At 44.9% G+C, this 18472-nt stretch overlaps 1 protein-coding gene across 1 annotated transcript; it reads left to right on the forward strand.

The window, feature by feature from the left end:
• The first annotated feature begins 5702 nt into the window (after positions 1-5702).
• VPS18 (VPS18, CORVET/HOPS core subunit) lies at positions 5703-17800 on the forward strand. The gene is made up of 5 exons (XM_014950379.1): positions 5703-5861; positions 12721-12862; positions 13048-13139; positions 13865-15735; positions 16437-17800. The coding sequence occupies exons 1-5, from the start codon at positions 5771-5773 to the stop codon at positions 17163-17165; spliced, it is 2925 nt and encodes a 974-aa protein (XP_014805865.1). The 5' UTR covers positions 5703-5770; the 3' UTR covers positions 17166-17800.
• The last annotated feature ends 672 nt before the right edge of the window (positions 17801-18472 follow it).

Below are 18472 nucleotides of genomic sequence, written 5' to 3' on the forward strand. Positions count from 1 at the left end.
ACGGCTTGCCATGTAGCTTCCAGCTCAGGTTCTCATGGGTAACCGTGATACCCATAGGTACACAGCCACGGCACTTTCTTTACTGTATTAATTTTGTACATAGAATTCAAGCCATCACTCAAAGACACCGTCTGTGTCCCCAGGGAAGTGCCACTCTCGGGAGATGGTCTCTTGGTTGGGTGGGGGCCTTAGATATCTGCAGCACTTTGCTCAAAGTGAGGTGTCTGAAAGCCTGGCTGTGTATTACATCTTTGTTGGTATTTTATGGAGGCTGTTGTGTTTAGGAAAATACACCTGTTCACCTATGGCTTTTATGAACACCGTGTATTTTTTCGTTGATCACAGTGAAGGAATATTCTATAGACAGGAAGGTGGAGTGATGATCAGTGCCACGTCTGTAGTGGAAATCTCTGAGGAAGTCCAGGGTTCAATTCAAATTGTAATTGTGCCGCTAGGTTATCTCAGGGGCAGTTTGAGTCACTCAAATCCGAGCTGCCTTTGTTCTGCCCTTACCTCTTCCCACCGCCATGTCCTCCTGCACCAGCACTCGTGTTTAGATCATGGCTCACACAGTCATCTGCTGCGGGGCAAGGAGCTGGCCCACTCTACAGTCATACACACACTGGCACAAAGTACGGGCCAGAGAGGGCAGCTGGGAGTGACGGAGACATAATCTTGTGGAAGCTGAGATTTACACAGGCATAATCTGCTGGGAATCCAGACCTTGGACACAGTATATGTTTGCCATTATCTGTTCCTCAGGGCAGCTGAAGAGATTAGTATGTCATATACCATCTAGATGTCCACAGCTGTGTCCATAGCTTGGAGAAAATGCTACCTGTTTAACCCAAAATTACTGCAAGTGTGGTCACAGCCACACAAAAACAAGATCAGAATTTAGGTTTCTAATCCAGACCCATCACCAAAATCGCTCCCCTTAAGTCTTCCCCACAAGTCCCTCTTAGAGACTTATTCCACTTCTACACACAAAACATAATCATCTGATTCTCCACATATTCCTGGTGAATCAAAGAGGTGATAAATCTTTTGCCGGCAACCCTTGCTCTCCCCTTCTTTTCAGAACAGGAAATCTGTGAATGCGGCACTGGGATATAATTATTGCACATGTTTGTAAATTAAATAGTCACAGCAGATGATAGTGCAGATGGACGGAGCAGGTTTGTGGGCCTGGGTTAGCTTTAGGCTGATGTTTCATTTCCAAATAAGGTGAGGATCTGGCTTCCAATTTAACCACACCAAAATCAGACAAAGGTTTCTCATGAGGTATCAGTCCTAACTGGCAATAATACCTGCCCGATGAGAAAGACAATCTCTTCCATTTCTGGACCTGACCAAGAAAAAAAAATAATTATAAAGTTATGTCCTGATCTAGGCTTTGAATGGAAAAACCCCTAGAGCAGAACACTAAGGAATTTGTGCACAAATTTCAATTTAGCAACATTTCCAGATTAATTTTCCACCCACCATTTTCTGGTCTGCAGGAAGTTTGCTTCTGACAAGGAGTTTGGGAGGCTTTGGGAGGCTGGTTAATGGTTAGGAGGTGGGCTCTGCCAGACTCATTTCCAGCTTGGATCTCCTCCAATGTAAATTATAATTGTTGCACGGCTTGCCATGTAGCTTCCAGCTCAGGTTCTCATGGGTAACCAAGATACCCATAGGTACACAGCCACGGCACTTTCTTTACTGTATTAAATTTGTACATAGAATTCAAGCCATCACTCAAAGACCCATCTGTCCCCAGGGAAGTGCCACTCTCGGGAGATGGTCTCTTGACCGTCTGTGTCCCCAGGGAAGTGCCACTCTCGGGAGATGGTCTCTTGGTTGGGTGGGGGCCTTAGATATCTGCAGCACTTTGCTCAAAGTGAGGTGTCTGAAAGCCTGGCTGTGTATTACATCTTTGTTGGTATTTTATGGAGGCTGTTGTGTTTAGGAAAATACACCTGTTCACCTATGGCTTTTATGAACACCGTGTATTTTTTCGTTGATCACAGTGAAGGAATATTCTATAGACAGGAAGGTGGAGTGATGATCAGTGCCACGTCTGTAGTGGAAATCTCTGAGGAAGTCCAGGGTTCAATTCAAATTGTAATTGTGCCGCTAGGTTATCTCAGGGGCAGTTTGAGTCACTCAAATCCGAGCTGCCTTTGTTCTGCCCTTACCTCTTCCCACCGCCATGTCCTCCTGCACCAGCACTCGTGTTTAGATCATGGCTCACACAGTCATCTGCTGCGGGGCAAGGAGCTGGCCCACTCTACAGTCATACACACACTGGCACAAAGTACGGGCCAGAGAGGGCAGCTGGGAGTGACGGAGACATAATCTTGTGGAAGCTGAGATTTACACAGGCATAATCTGCTGGGAATCCAGACCTTGGACACAGTATATGTTTGCCATTATCTAGAATCTGTTCCTCAGGGCAGCTGAAGAGATTAGTATGTCATATACCATCTAGATGTCCACAGCTGTGTCCATAGCTTGGAGAAAATGCTACCTGTTTAACCCAAAATTACTGCAAGTGTGGTCACAGCCACACAAAAACAAGATCAGAATTTAGGTTTCTAATCCAGACCCATCACCAAAATCGCTCCCCTTAAGTCTTCCCCACAAGTCCCTCTTAGAGACTTATTCCACTTCTACACACAAAACATAATCATCTGATTCTCCACATATTCCTGGTGAATCAAAGAGGTGATAAATCTTTTGCCGGCAACCCTTGCTCTCCCCTTCTTTTCAGAACAGGAAATCTGTGAATGCGGCACTGGGATATAATTATTGCACATGTTTGTAAATTAAATAGTCACAGCAGATGATAGTGCAGATGGACGGAGCAGGTTTGTGGGCCTGGGTTAGCTTTAGGCTGATGTTTCATTTCCAAATAAGGTGAGGATCTGGCTTCCAATTTAACCACACCAAAATCAGACAAAGGTTTCTCATGAGGTATCAGTCCTAACTGGCAATAATACCTGCCCGATGAGAAAGACAATCTCTTCCATTTCTGGACCTGACCAAGAAAAAAAAATAATTATAAAGTTATGTCCTGATCTAGGCTTTGAATGGAAAAACCCCTAGAGCAGAACACTAAGGAATTTGTGCACAAATTTCAATTTAGCAACATTTCCAGATTAATTTTGAGAGAGTTTATTTCCTCCTTACCAAAAAAACGCTTCAGATTTCTACCGCTAGAAATTTGACAAAAAAAAAAGAAAAAAAGCATACGCATCATTGTTGAGGGCAACAGGGAGAGACCTCATCTGAAATGAGGGGTCAAACTATGCTCACCCAAGCTCACATAAATATGAGTTGAAGCCGCAACCGATGCGGAGAAGGACTACTTGGATGCTGCAGGAAACTAACCACCTCCTCTTGAAAAGAGGACAAAGGCAAGAACTTCTTGGTTTGGTAAATCCTGGATTTGGTACATCTGAATGAAGGCTGTGATTGGCAATGATTTTTGCAAAGGAAATGAACGGTCTAAAATGTCCTGTATGCTAAAGGACAGCGTTTGAACAAGAACAAATGGATTTAACTTAGCCACAGCTTACATTAGACTGAAATCGGGGCTTGAAATCATGAGAACAATCAGCATCTGGAACAGGTACGAGCTGGAGCAGTCAGGGGAAAAAATACCCACGCTTTCAGACAGAGCTTGATAGGAACAGAGAAAGGACTATATGATGTGGTATCTACAAGAGTGGGAGAATGGATCTGATAGTCCAACAATTCCCTTCCTACCTCATTACCCTAAACCTAATGTAATTTGTGTGTACTTTTTAAGAAGCTGAAAGAGAACAGTTGCTTGTTTACGATGATCAGGAGGATTGGAGAGCCAAGGAATGTGGGTTTGTTGTTTTGGCTCAGAGCTGCCACATAAAGAGGGTAAACAGCAGAGGCTGGAGCTGGGTCTCGGCTCCTGCCAGCGCTTGCGGGCAGGCTGAGTCAGGAGGAGCCATCTCATGTTTTCAGCAAAGCAGACAGAGATGACCCCGCAGAAGGTGTGCCATGGGAGCCTGCAGGAACCCAGCGAGCGTGGGACCTGCATGTCTGGCTGAGCTCTGGGGAACCGGCCCGAGGCAGAGCACTGCAGACTGCAGCCCTGGTGTATGGGGACCAGGTGTCCTGGAAAAGAGCAGAGAAAAAGGAGATGTCATTTTCTTGTTTGTGCCAAGCTGACCACACGGCACTGCTACCGGTGGTGCCCTGCTGCCACCTGACGTGCAAACTGAGTTTGGGAAGACCTCCTTTACCTTGGATCCCTGTGTTGCAAATTGTCCTCTACCCCGTGGGACATTTCTGTTCCTCCCAGAAAGTGAAGATTACATATATTATACAGTATTCCGTACTCATATAGTATGTACACCTATATTAATTTTATATAGGATGAAATCCAATTTTTTTTTTATGAGACTAGTCTTTTTGCTAATGCTGTTGTTATAAATTCTGGGTTGTTTTTTTTTTTCTAGGGAGTAAAGCTGTAAATAGCAGTTGTTGGCATAATCAGAACAGCTCTTAAGTACTATTTAGTACCTCAGAACCCTGCTCTGCAGTACTAGTTAGTGACACAGAAGCTGGGCCCAACAAGCCGTGCCTAGAAAAGCTGGGACAAACTTGCACAGCAATTCTGGCACAGCTCAAGCACAGCCTTACGCCTGAAGCCCACATGCTTTGCCACGATCGCTATTTTAGCCATAAAAGCAAGATTTTAGCACTCAGTGCTACAAAAAAATTCACGACACGGAGTGCTTAAAACCAGCCAATTACTGTTTGCAGTTGTGAGAAACACTAACTCACATCTTAGAATTTAAAGAAGACAAAGTCACCAAAGCAAAGGTTAAAAAAATAATAATTTATTAATACTTAACAGTGCTGAATCGGGTGCACCAAAAATAGATGCACGATCTTTTAGCTTTCAGGTATTTTATACCTTTATCCCGGCCGCTTCAGTTTCTGTCTCCCTTCTCATTGGCTGAGAAGTTGGAGCTCACATTCTTCCCGACCGCTTGACCTATTACAGGTTTATTTTGCACTTTTTCCCATATAAGGCACACATACACCTATTCTACAAAATTATTATCCTAAACACACCTTTGATTAGTTGATTAAGGTACACGTTATTTCAGAGTCTTTGCTACCATCTATTTGGCAGATTTACCAGACTGGTTTCTTTGCCCTTATTGATACACCCCTACCCTTTGGGTTTTTGTGTTGAAGGCCATGTTCCAGTTTGTTTCTCTTCCCCTAGATAACGCTCTGTGAACAAGGATCCTTTAACAGACCAAGGGCATTTCTGGGGATTAATTGGATACAATTTATTAGACTCTACTATTACTAAGGCTTCTTTGTTAGTATTATCACACTAACAATGATACATCAATTAGCTGAAGCAAAACTTAGCTTATTTCCCACACAGTCGACGGGCGTGTTTGCAGTGAAGCCCATTGATGGACTCTCAGGTGAGTTACCACACGCACAGCCGCGCACCACAGAACGGCAGCGCGCAGAGGCCACAAGACTGCGACCACAGGTGTAATTAATAACGGTGAAGGGAAGACCCGCCGCCATTTTGGGACTGAGGAACCCTGTCCCTCACAGCGGCTCCCGCCCCGCGCGCCGGGGGAGAGAGGGGGGGCCGCCGCGCAGGCGCAGTGCGCCCCCGGGTGGCCACGTGAGGCGGGTCAGCTGAGCCTTGGCGGAAGCGGCCGGCGCGAGCCTGTGGTACCGGTAACCGGTTGGCGGGTGACCGTTGGCGGCCATGGCCTCCATCCTGGACGAGTATGAGGATTCCCTCTACCGCTCCGCCTCCGTGCAGCAGAGCCGCGCCAGCGTGGGCATCCCCCACTCCGGTAGGTGCAGAATCTCGGCCCGGGCCGGCCCCCGGGGGCTGCGCGGCGCTGTGGTTACAGCCAGGCCCCTGGGAACATGGTGCTTCTCCTCCGCCTCAGTGGAGGACTAGGCCCGGGCTCCGGGCGGCTGGAGGGCTGCTCCAACCGTTAGCCCCTCGGCTGGGCCTCGGGGGTGCGGGGACTCCCGCCGTGGGTTTTCCTGCTGGGAGAGGGGAGGTAAGGTGGCAGCTCATGAGTTGGGAGCGGAGTGGGGAGCAGGGCATGTCAGGCTGTGAGAAATGTTTCCAGTAAAAGGTGTATCCCTGTGTCTGTGGCATAACATTCGGCTGTAATTTGTTTTTCCGTGTTTTGATGCCGAGAATGCTCGGTTCCTGATGAAACTTAGGGGTGAGAACTTTATGTAGCGTAAGGTTGGTGGTTGGACTCGATGGTCCTGAGGGTCTTTTCTAACCTGAATGATTCTATGATTCCATGATGCAGGTTATCTTTGCAAAACTGATGTGCTCATTGTCGGTGGGAGGGCTTCGTAAGGCACACACCACATCCCTGTGTGTGCTGGAAACACGTGTATGTGAAGTGGCATGCCCTCGTAGTCACAAATTATAACCACACCTCAGCACTACTCCGTTCACAGCTGTGGTAGTTGTCTGAGATCATCTCATCAGCTTGCTTCCTTTTTTTTAATGTTTTTCTCCATGCTTAGGAACGCACCTGTTACAGCCACAGTGTTCTGGCTGGCTGCACAGCTGTACCTGCATGCGGTTCGTTTCCAAGCCCAGGGGCAATTAGCCAAAGACTTCATTTTTTAGAGTGGTTCCCTTAGGCCAACTACGTGATGGTAAGGTTACTGCTGAAGGAGGTTACCAAGAAAGCAATCTGTATGACTGTCAAACTTTTCTGTCAAGATTTGTGAAGCTTTGGTATACTGTACGGTTTGGGGAGGTGTACAATCAATGTAAAGTAATGGTGTGATGAAGTCAGTTGTTTCTTTCATGTCAGAAAGCAAACAAATGGCAGGTATATTCCATGATGAATTCAAGGTTTATTAGATTCAATAACTGTTTCCTATTAGATACCACCTCACAACGTTTGGGCGTGGTGGAGAAATGTAGGTTATGAGAGGGTTCTGTTCCACCTGGTATCATCATGGTAGTCCCAGCTGCTATGCTGAGCTGGCAGTTTAGAGTTACAAGTTTGGAAATACATGGAGACGTTTTTTCAAGTTTTTTTCGCCATATAGTGCTGCACACTGTTAATCTTTGGGGAAACCAGGTTGTGAGCTTTATATATGTGGCAAGAATTGAGGAATTCTGTCATATTATGTATATTATTTGGTATAAGTACACAGACAGAATTACTCTGAGTCTAGATACTGAAGTAAATACGTTCCCTGTGTTTGTTTTAACATGCATAATTATTTTGTTGTGTAACATTAGATGAAGAATAAGTGTCCTGAATAGGTGTTGTGCAAAACAGTGTTGGGACAAGCCGTGTTACTGAAAATAAATTTTCAGGGACTCAGCTTTTCTTTCTGACTGCTGCAACACTGTCTCCAGTCATCGCTATCTTACTGTTGAGAAATCTGCCTGTTTGCTGACAATTGATGTTGGCAAAGGAAGTTTGGGAAACTACTTAATTGCAAAGTCACAGACTAATCAGGATTTTAATTATTCTTAAATCAGACCGCACTGGTAACTTGGAACAAAGCTTGGACTGGTAGAAGTTGTGGGCAATCTGAAGTTGAAGCAAATTGATTTTGGAAAAAGATCACAGAATCATAGATTGGTTAGAGTTAGAGGGGACCTTAAGGATCATCTAGTTCCACCCCCCCGCCGTGGGCAGGGACACCTCCCACCAGACCAGGTTGCTCAAAGCCCCATCCAGCCTGGCCCCACACAGCTTGGTGTTGTTGGCAAACTTGCTGAGGGTGCACTCAGTCCCACCATCCATGTGACCAAAAGGATGTTAAATAGTACTGATCCCAGTACTGCCCCCTGAGGAACACCACTTGTCACTGCTTGCCACTTGGACATTGAGCCACAACCACAACTTTTTAAGTGCAGCCATCCATGCAATTCCTGATCCACTCCATGGTCCATCCATCAAATCCATGTCTCTCCAATTTAGAGGCAAGGATGTCGTACAGGACAGTGTCAAATGCCTTGCACAAGTCCAAGCAGATGATATCAATTGCTCTTCCCTGTTCCACCAACACTGTAACACTGTCATAGAAGGCCACCAAATTTGTCAGGCGATTTGCCCTTAATGAAACCACATTGGCTGTCACTGATCACCTCCTTATTTTCCATATGCATTAGTGTAGTTTCCAGGAGGATCTGCTCCGTGATTGTGCCAGGCACAGAGGTCGCGACTGACTGACCTGTATTTCCCGAATCTTCCTTTTTTCCCCTTTTTAAAAATGGGCGTTATGTTTCCCCTTTTACCAGTAAGCAGGAACTTTGCCGGACTAACACAATTTCTCAAATATGATGGATAGGGGCTTAGCAACTTCATCTGCCAGCTCCTGGTAGCAGCCCTGAGGAGAAGGACTTGGGGGTTTGGTGGATGAGAAGCTCAATATGAGCTGGCAATGTGCACTGGCAGCCCAGAAAGCCAACAGCATCCTGGGCTGCATCAAGAGAAGCGTGGCCAGCAGGTCCTGGGAGGTGATTCTACCTCTCTACTCTGCACTTGTGAGACCCCACCTGGAGCACTCTGTCCAGCTCTGGAGTCCTTGACACAGGAAGGACATGGACCTGTTGGAATGGGTCCAGCGGAGGGCCATGAAGATGATCAGAGGGATGGAGCACCTCCCCTATGGAGACAGGCTGAGAGAACTGGGGTTGTTCAGCCTGGAGAAGGGAAGGCTCCGGGGAGACCTTCTAGCAGCCTTCCAATATCTGAAGGGAGCCTACAGGAGAGCCGGAGAGGGACTCTTTGTCAGGAACTGTAGTAACAGGACAACGGGTAACAGTTTTAAATTGGAAGAGGGGAGATTTAGATTAGATATTAGGAAGAAATTCTTTACTGTGAGGGTGCTGAAGAACTGGAACAGGTTGCCCAGGGAAGTTGTGGATGCCCCATCCCTGGAGCTGTTCAAGGCCAGGCTGGATGGGGCTTTGAGCAACCTGCTCTGGTGGGAGGTGTCCCTGCCCATGGCACGGGGGTTGGAACTTGATGATCTTTAAGGTCCCTTCCAACTCTAACCATTCTATGATTCCCTCGGGACTGGTAGATGAATTTCATCAGGTCCCATGGACTTAGGGACCTTCAGGTTCCTCAGATGGTCTTGAACCTGGTTTTCTCCTCAGTGGGCAGTTCATCATTCTCCTAGTCCCTGTCTTTGCCTTCTGCAACTTGGGTGGTGTGGCTAGAGCTCTTGCCGGTGACAACCGAGGCAAAAAAAGATGCAAGTAAATAGTTAACTTACTAAAAGTAGTCCTTAAGGTTAGGTTGGAAATTTTAGAAGGTGTTAAAACTTACTCCTCTGTTTCAGTTAGTTGTTCCCTGTGCCTGTTAAACTGCGGGTACTGTTTCTCAAAGTTGTAGGTAACCAAGCAGTGGATCTGTTGCCAAGTTAAAGTAGTGCTGCATTCTGAACTTCAAGTGGTGCAGTTTCAGCATGAAAAGACCTACTTTGATCCGGTAGGCTTGACTCATGCTGGTGACCTTAGGTCTTTGAACAGATTAAATGCGGTAAGGAAAAATGCAGATTTGCCCAGAAATGAGTGGGAAATTCTGCAGTGGAATCTTGCCTGAACAGAAGAGGGACATTGTGGTCAAGATGGAGGGGACTGTTTGAAAGGAACGCATGTTATAAAATAGATATTTCCTTTGTATAGCAAACTGCAAGTTAAATAAGTTCATCCTTCTCCTGTTACGGACACTAGTCAAAATCCTCATGTTAGCAATGATGATCCTACAGTTATTATAATTGCAGTGCATACAGTCCTAAAGGGTCCAGAATGCTGGAATTCAAGCCAGTCCATTGGCTTGAACTATGACTGAATCAAAACAAAAAACCCTACCTGAATTCTAAACCCCTACCTGTGTGTAGGTGCTAGTTGTTCCTTTTCTTTATGATGTTTGGCTTTTCTTCCTATCAGCCTTGTTTTGCCTGATGGCATTCAGACAAAAAATCAAGATTGCCTGAATGAATGTGACTTGGCGATCCATTCGTATCTGGGTTTTTCCCATCAGAGTAATCCTTCCTTTATCTATCTATACATTTATTGGTTAGCTGGGACATCGTGTAAATCTGCAGCTTGGGAGCTTTGTCTACATGTTTTGAACCGCAGTTCATACCAGTGAATTTAAACCATGGCATTGCAGCTCCCTAATCTGAAATGAAGAACATCTGTTTTGCTTAACTGGGAATAAAGGAACGCACATTTGCATAAGTGGGTAATGCTTAAGATGTGGATCAACGTGTAAGGAAAAAAAAACAACAATGTATATGTTGAGGGAAAGGCTGCCTACTCGGATTGTGGTTGCTTTGTCTGTCCTGCATGTGCATCTTTCCTCTAAAACAAGAATCCTTTAAAGATCCTGCAGCTGGTCTAGTGGTGAGGCCAAGGCAAGGAGAAGGCATTAGTGGAATAGGTAATTAAAGGATTTGTAGTGTCAGCAGGCTGCTTTCCACTACTTCACTGGCTTTTTCAACAGCAACAGGGCTCAAATTAGAGTTTTTGAGGATAATTCAGGGGAGGCTATAGGTATTGAGTGTGCTTCGAAGTGGTGCTCTTAGTCTAGAGATCGTCAGGCCTGTGCTCTTTAGGATGGAAGCAGTCTGCTTCCTCTGAGATACAATCCCAGGTTTCTTTTTTCTTTAAGTTTACATCTTCCTAGTTAGCTACTTTAGCCACGAGTGGCCTCGCTATAGCTCTTTTCCTTTTTAATCTTCCTGTCCAGGCGAACTGCTGCATGGATCTGCTTGTTTTAGAAGTCCTTTACTTGCACGTGGAGTGAAGCAGATGGGTTAACATAGCTGCCTATCTACCTGTCTTGCTTTCTAGCATGATGTAGTGTGGTCAGACTGGGATGTTCTCTGTTTTCTTTGTCAGAGGGTTACGTAAGACTTTGTGCGTATGGGAAATTCAGTCACTGGGAAAACTAGTCTCATGGGACAGATATGGATGAAACTTTGTGATAAGATCTGTTTGTGGATGCACATATGTTGCAGGATTTTGCTAATGAGTATCATCACTTGCTTTTGGTTTTGTATGAATGCCTTCTTATTTTGCAGTTCTCAGCACATATGAGCTATTTTGTAGGTTCTTTTGCTTCCCCGTAGGAAGACCATAAAGAGTGCTGTCCTCATTTAGGATTAGAATGGCATGGTCTCTGCAAGTCTTGTGGTTTTGGGTCCAGGGCTCTACCCATCTTCAGTGAAAACTAAATGTGTCATCCTGCTTCTCTGTGTTGCCACATGGTGTTACGGGTTCACCTGTTTTAAGTTTCAGGTTGTTGAGTGTTTGCCTATGGCTGGGCTTTTGCCTTTGTCATAGCCAAAGGAGTAAGTTTGAACTGCATCTTGTGCTTTGCCCATCTGCACTGAAGATCATAAGAGGTTTTTAAAGCAATAGGTTTTAAAGTTTTATTTGTTTATTGACATTTCTCCAGAGCTATGTCATGTCCCTCAAGTCAGACCTTACTTCTCCACTCTCTGCCTTTCCCACAGAGATGTCCTTCATCAGTAATCCATCAACACTCCTTCTTATGGATGCCATGTTGCCCAAGCTCATTGGCACTAAACTGACTAGCTGAATACTTAATTAGTCGCATGAGCTCACTTGCTCTGGTTGTACACTCCCATTTCCAGTTCATTGATTTGTCAGGTTTGCTTTGGTGGGCTTAAAACACAGCTTATATGTCCCATAAGGTGGCCACATCTTGTCAAACTTCAACCCTTAACTCTAATTTGAGTTTAATTGCGCATTTCTTAGAATTCAAAAGGATCTGAAGATTAAATTAGTCTGGCTCCATTTTGGGATTTACCATGAAACAGTAAACCCGTCTGAATGGGTTTTGGCTTAGGAAGCAATTTATGCCAAGGTTGGAGCATTGATTCAGCAATCATCAGGTCTTGGTTATTGTTTTGGCTCTAGTAAGTAGTTCACGTGCCTTCCAGCAACAACTGGAAAGTTGCAATTAGGATAGTGTTATGGTTGGTGAAACAGAGTTATGGTAAAAGCATCATTGTGACCTCCAGCTGTGTTCCCTGCAGCAAATAATCCAATAGACTTCTCTCTATGCTGAAGTCTGCTATGTGGATACAAAAAAAACCCAACAGGGCTTTAAAAATAGCTTCAGCTTGTGAATGATGGATGTCAAGTATGGTAGCTCATTCAGTTCCAACATGGAATAAGAGAGAAATATATTTCAATTAATGCCACAGTGGTCTCTTGGGTAGTTTGTATGGGAGAGTGTCAAACCAGAGCCGCCTTTGTGCCTTATGTAATACCAGCCATCCTTTTCCATCTTGAACAAATAAACTGTCAACCAAGGAAAACAAATTACTTGTGATTCTACTCTCATTTTCAGCTTTTTGTGCAGTTTATGTGGCAGTTCTGTGGCTGCTTCTGGAATTTTGTGTGCTTTCAAATTAAAGCTTGTGACAAATTTGCAGTTGTGTGACAAGACAGTAAAGCGTATTACTACTTTTCTTCCTGTTATATGTATCTACATGAGTGCTGCTCTCTGTGTTCATGCTCCATGCAGCACACTCTCTTTCTGATAAAATTCAGAGCAGGCGATGATCTTTCAAGTCTTTTATGTTAGATTTTGTTGTAGAGTGGGGTGGTGGTTGCTTTGGGTTTTTGTCTTGTTTTGGTTTTAAGTGTTCATGTTCTTTCTCTAGGATATGTGAATGCGCGGCTGGAGAAGGAAACACCAATATTTAACAAGCAAAGGATTGATTTTGCTCCTCCAGAGAAAATTAACAGCTTAGTGGTCTCGTCTAACCAGCTCTGTATGAGCCTTGGCAAAGACACCCTTCTCAGGTAATGCTGCCAGAGACCTGAAGTTATTTCTTGTTTTCCTTTGCCTTTTTTTTTTTTCATAAGTTGTTAGAGAACTTACAATTACAAACTGGATAAGAAGCCATGAACCCAATATGGAAAACAGTGAGCAATTACGCCTACGTGGGCTTTTGTTGGAAGCATGCTTTCATGGTTTCTCTTTGTAGGATTGATCTTGGGAAGCCAGATGAGCCTAATCAGGTAGAGCTGGGACGCAAAGATGAAGCCAAAGTCTACAAGATGTTTTTGGACCACACAGGTGAGGCGGTGGACTATGTATATTTACAGACGGTGGTTAGCAGCAGATGCAATTGATTGTGCATAACGAGCACTGGTGAAGGAGTTCTCTTTCTGTTCTGTAACTAAGGAGAACAGGTGGTTCTTCTCTGGGCAGGACTCCATTGCCCAGGGGTCCTGCCTACTAATTTGCCCCTGTGCTATTAGAAAAACACTGTTTTGTTGTGTGTATGTTGTTGCTTTTGAACTCTCTGAAATGAATGTACGCAATTAGGCCGTTCTGAGCAAGGCTGCTAAAACCAATAAAAGGAAATCGCCCTGTGCTGTGTTTATGTAAGAATTTTTAAAAAGGACTGTAAGACACCTGCAGCTCACTGTAGCCTTGACTGGTTTTAAAAAACAAAACAAAAATTTGGGAAGAGATGCTCCTATCTGTCACCAATTGCCTGGGATAGGAGAGAACTCTGGGAAATGTTTAGCCTTAGAATGTTTATTGAAATAGAAGAATATCTTCTTACTGAAGCATCTGGGACTAGTATTTTAAGTTTGCAACATATAGACTACCATTCTGATCCAGCATGGAAATCCCCCACATTCCTACGAATGCCTGAAAAAGTCTTGGATTTAGTATGTTGCTGTTGGAGCTTATCAAATGCGAGGATTTGGAACCTCAGGAATTTGGCTTGTTTAGGCACAGTCATAATTTGTTCTCTCCTCCTTCTTCCCATGCCCCTCTCCTGTTGGCAGGCTCTCATCTCCTGATTGCTCTGAACACCAGTGAATGCCTTTACCTGAACAGAAGCGTTCAGAAAGTGCGAGCGCTCTCCCGCTGGAAAGGCCACTTGATTGAAAGCGTGGGCTGGAACAAATTTCTTGGTTCAGAGACCAACACTGGGCCTATCCTGGTGGGGACAGCCCAGGGACAGATCTATGAGGCTGAAATCTCTGTCAGCGAGGGAAGCCTCTTCAGCACTAACCCCGACCAGTACTTCCGACAGGTCTACACTCTGGAGGAGGAATCGGGACCTGCCCCAGTCTGCTGCTTGGAGATTGAACGAGGCATAGAAGGGAAGTTTTTTATTATAGCCACCACTCGAAAGAGACTCTTCCAGTTTGTTGGCAAAGTGCCTGAAGGGACGGAGCAGCAAGGTTTCAGCTCCATATTTGCTATGCATGCTGACCATTTGCCCAGCTTCCGGGAGTTTCCAGCCAATCTTGGTTTCAGTGAGATAGCCTTTTACACCCCAAAACTGCGCTCCAACCCACGCTCCTTTGCCTGGATGATGGGAAATGGTGTTTTATATGGTACATTAGATTACAGCCGTCCTGATTCAATTTTGAGTGATGAACGGGTCTGGGTTTATCCTCCTGATATTGACATAACTGTGAACAAGCCAATATCCATCGTGCTTACCCAGTTCCACTTCCTCTTGCTGCTGCCTGATCGGGTGAAGGCTGTATGCACTCTGAATGGGCAGGTTGTTTTTCAAGATCTGTTCCAGGAGAAGTTTGGCTTACTGACACGCATGATCAAAGATCCCACAGTCCAGCAGATCTGGATCCACACTGAGAAAGTAGTGTTCCGCTACCACGTCCAGCGGGAATCTAGAGATGTGTGGAAGATGTATATGAATATGAACAAATTTGATTTAGCCAAAGAGTATTGTAAAGACCGTCCAGAGTGCCTAGATATTGTGCTGGCAAAAGAGGCAGAGCACTGCTTCCAAAATAAGAGGTATCTAGACAGTGCCAAATGTTATGCGCTGACCCAGAACTACTTTGAGGAAATTGCCCTTAAGTTCATTGAAGCCAAGCAAGAAGAGGCCCTGATGGAGTTTCTGATTAAGAAGCTGAGTAACCTAAAGCCTTCTGAGAAGACACAGACCACTCTGTTGACCACGTGGTTAACAGAGCTCTACCTGAACTGGCTGGGCATATTGGAAGGAGATCCCTCACAGCGAAATCTCTATTTGGATACACGGGAGAAGTTTCGCACTTTCCTGAGCAGTCCTAAAAACAAAGACTGTCTATTTAATAACCGGGCATCTATTTATGAGCTGTTGGCAAGCCATGGGGACACAGAGCACATGGTCTACTTTGCAGTCATCATGCAGGACTACGAGCGTGTAGTAGCTCACCACTGCCAGCACGATGAGTACGATGAAGCTCTAAATGTGCTCTCTAGGCACAGAGACGAGAAGCTGTTCTACAAGTTCTCTCCAGTCCTCATCCAGCATATTCCCAAGAAGGTAGTTGACGCTTGGATTTCTATGGGCTCTAGACTGGATGCCAGGAACCTCATTCCAGCCCTTGTTAACTACAGCCAGAGTGCCAGCACCCAGCAGATCAATGAGGCCATTAGATATATGGAGTTCTGTGTCTATCAGTTGGAGGAAACCCAGCAAGCCATTCACAACTACCTGTTGTCTCTTTATGCTTTGTGTCGGCCGGACTCGCTGCTGTCATACCTGGAGCAAGCAGGAACCAACCCAAACAGGATCCACTATGACCTGAAGTATGCATTGCGCCTGTGTGCAGAGCATGGGCACCACCATGCATGTGTCCATATTTACAAAGTGATGGAATTGTATGAGGAGGCTGTGGATCTTGCCTTACAGGTACGTGTGTGTCTGTGCGTGCATGCTATGATATATAGGAATGTAGCTTATTGAGGATATCTTGAACAATCGAGCATTGAGAGGAACTAGACAGACTCACCAGTATAGGAGGTGTGCAGCTAAGTCTAGGAAGAAAGACTTGTCTCTGTTAACATACATCTGTGCTTTCACAATTGTTTTATGTAGGCAGCTGACTGACAAGCCATAATTAAAGGTAGGGGAAGTACTGTCTGTCTTAAGCTCAGTCTCTAACATAAATCACTTTTAACATATCTGCATTTGTATAGCTATTGTTCAGGATCTGAACAATAATTACTTCCTATTCCTAGCTGTGATAATTATTACAGAAGAATCTCTTTGTTAGCTTGGTCTGAGCTTCAGGGAGATGTAGGATTTTGTTCTATTGTCACTGCTATGTCTCTGCTGAAATGTGTGGCCACCAAAGATACTGTAACATGGATTTGCCCTTATTGTAGTGCTGGGCTTTGTTGTTCTCTGCTGGGTAGCAAGCAAATCTTCAGGGGGGAATACTGGTGGAGAGGAGAAGTGTTTGACATGTCAACAAAGTGCAGTCCTAGGCAATGACATAGCAATAGAAGCTTTCTATTAATGCCTCCTATAATGGACAGCAGGCTTTGAAATTGAGTGGTGGATAAACAGAGAGAAGCTTAACTCGGTTTCCTTATCTGTCCAACTCCAAGGTGGATGTTGATCTTGCCAAGTCCTGTGCAGATCTCCCTGAGGATGATGAGGAGCTCCGGAAGAAGCTCTGGTTGAAGATTGCTCGCCATGTTGTTCAGGAAGAGAAGGATGTCAAGAAGGCAATGGCCTGTCTCTCCAGCTGTGCCCTGCTGAAGATTGAAGATGTCCTGCCATTCTTTCCAGACTTTGTCACCATTGACCATTTCAAGGAGGCAATCTGTAACTCCCTAGAGGACTACAACAAGCACATTGAGGAGCTGAAAAGGGAGATGGAGGAAGCCACACAGAGTGCCAAGAGAATCCGGGAGGACATCCAGGAAATGAGAAATAAGTATGGCTCTGTGGAGCCTCAGGAAAAATGTGCTGCTTGTGACTTTCCGCTTCTAAACCGCCCTTTTTACCTTTTCCTGTGTGGTCACATGTTTCACTATGACTGTCTCCTCCAAGCAGTTTTCCCAAACCTTCCTGCCTATAAGCAGGCAAAACTCGAAGATCTTCAGAAAAAACTGGCAGCTTCCAGTCAGCCCTCCAAGAGCCACCACCGTCCCAAGGATGCAGATACCATTAGCTTGGGGAAAGGGCAGCAGAGCCGGGAGCAGATCAAAGCTGACATTGATGATATTGTGGCAGCCGAATGCGTGTACTGTGGTGAGCTGATGATCCGCTCCATTGACAAGCCTTTTATTGAACCCCAAAAGTATGAAGAGGAGATGCAAAGCTGGCTGTAGTTTTCCAAATCTGCGACTGTCAGTGGACCAGAGTGGTTCTGTTCACAACTTGTGAAGCTTCTGTGGTGGGAATATAACTTCCAGAAGCAAGAACACAGTGGCTTCGGTGGAACTCTAAGGCAAGAGTAGTGGGGTCTAGTTATCAGGATTACAGTGAACTAGTCTCGAAAAATGGGGAGACATAGCTATGGCTGTCTAAGAACATGGACAATAATTAGAGCTAACCTACTGGAATATACTTAGCAGAGTTTGCTGCTTGCAGTTCTTCTGAGGTCCTCAGTGTGAAGCTAGCGGAGTGCCTTGTCCAGAAGAAATTGGGAACAGCCTGTGATTTATCTTCCCTGTTGTGTGGTGTTTGCTTCGGTGAAGACAAGCTTAAAGGGAAAGGTAGTGAAGAACACTAATCAGTGTAGTCTTCATTCATCACTTCCAAAGCTAGAATTGCCTCTGTTTCCTTTTTGTTGAGAATCTATAACCACATACATGGAAAGAGCATGAAAGGACAAATGCTCTTGCATATATATTTTGTAAACATCATGCTACACAAACACATGTTTCTACACAATGTAATATAAAAATGTGTACAGTTCTCAAGCAGGAGTGTCTCATAATACACTTAAGTTGTTTGCCTGCAATTCAAGGTGTGTTAATTCTTTCCCACAAGCTTTATGGACAAGCCCATACAGTTGAGTTTTCTCTAGGTACTGTTTCTGGCAATACTTCCTAGCCTGGTCATCTCCCCTCCCTCTTTCCATCCTATTTCTATTATGACCGTCTTTGTATAGTGGGTCTTGGTTTTGTCTTCACCCCAAACCAAAATTGATACATGCAGGAGTAATGTTTCAGCTGATACTCTGCAAGCAGGAACACAGCCTATTTGTGTGGTCCTGCATTGGTCCTATTCAAGTTGCGCTTGAAGCTGCACTAGAGATCTAGTTGTAGGTTCCCTCAAGGGAAGACTACAGAAAAGTTCTGATGGTATGAAATTTGCTTTGCCTTTTGAAGCCAGTACCTTGTGACCAGGCAGTCTTTTACCTTCCTGGCAGTATTTGATACCTTCTGGAGATGGTTGCAGGTCAGTGCCCCTGTCTGTTGCTCTCACTTTGAAAATTCTTCCCAGAAGGTGGCAATCATTACATTGTGAGTGAGGAAATGAAAACTTTTCTTCAGTGATTTAGCAAGGGCTCCTTGTTTTATTTTTGAAGAAACTAAAATTTTAATGGAGTTCTACTGTTTGGGGCTGAATCTCAAAGGTAGTAGTTGGCAGAAGAATTGAATGATCTAAATGAACAACGACGATTCATTGA

The sequence above is a fragment of the Calidris pugnax genome, unplaced genomic scaffold (assembly GCF_001431845.1).
Source record: "Calidris pugnax isolate Ruff unplaced genomic scaffold, ASM143184v1 scaffold68, whole genome shotgun sequence".
Lineage (NCBI taxonomy): Eukaryota > Metazoa > Chordata > Aves > Charadriiformes > Scolopacidae > Calidris > Calidris pugnax.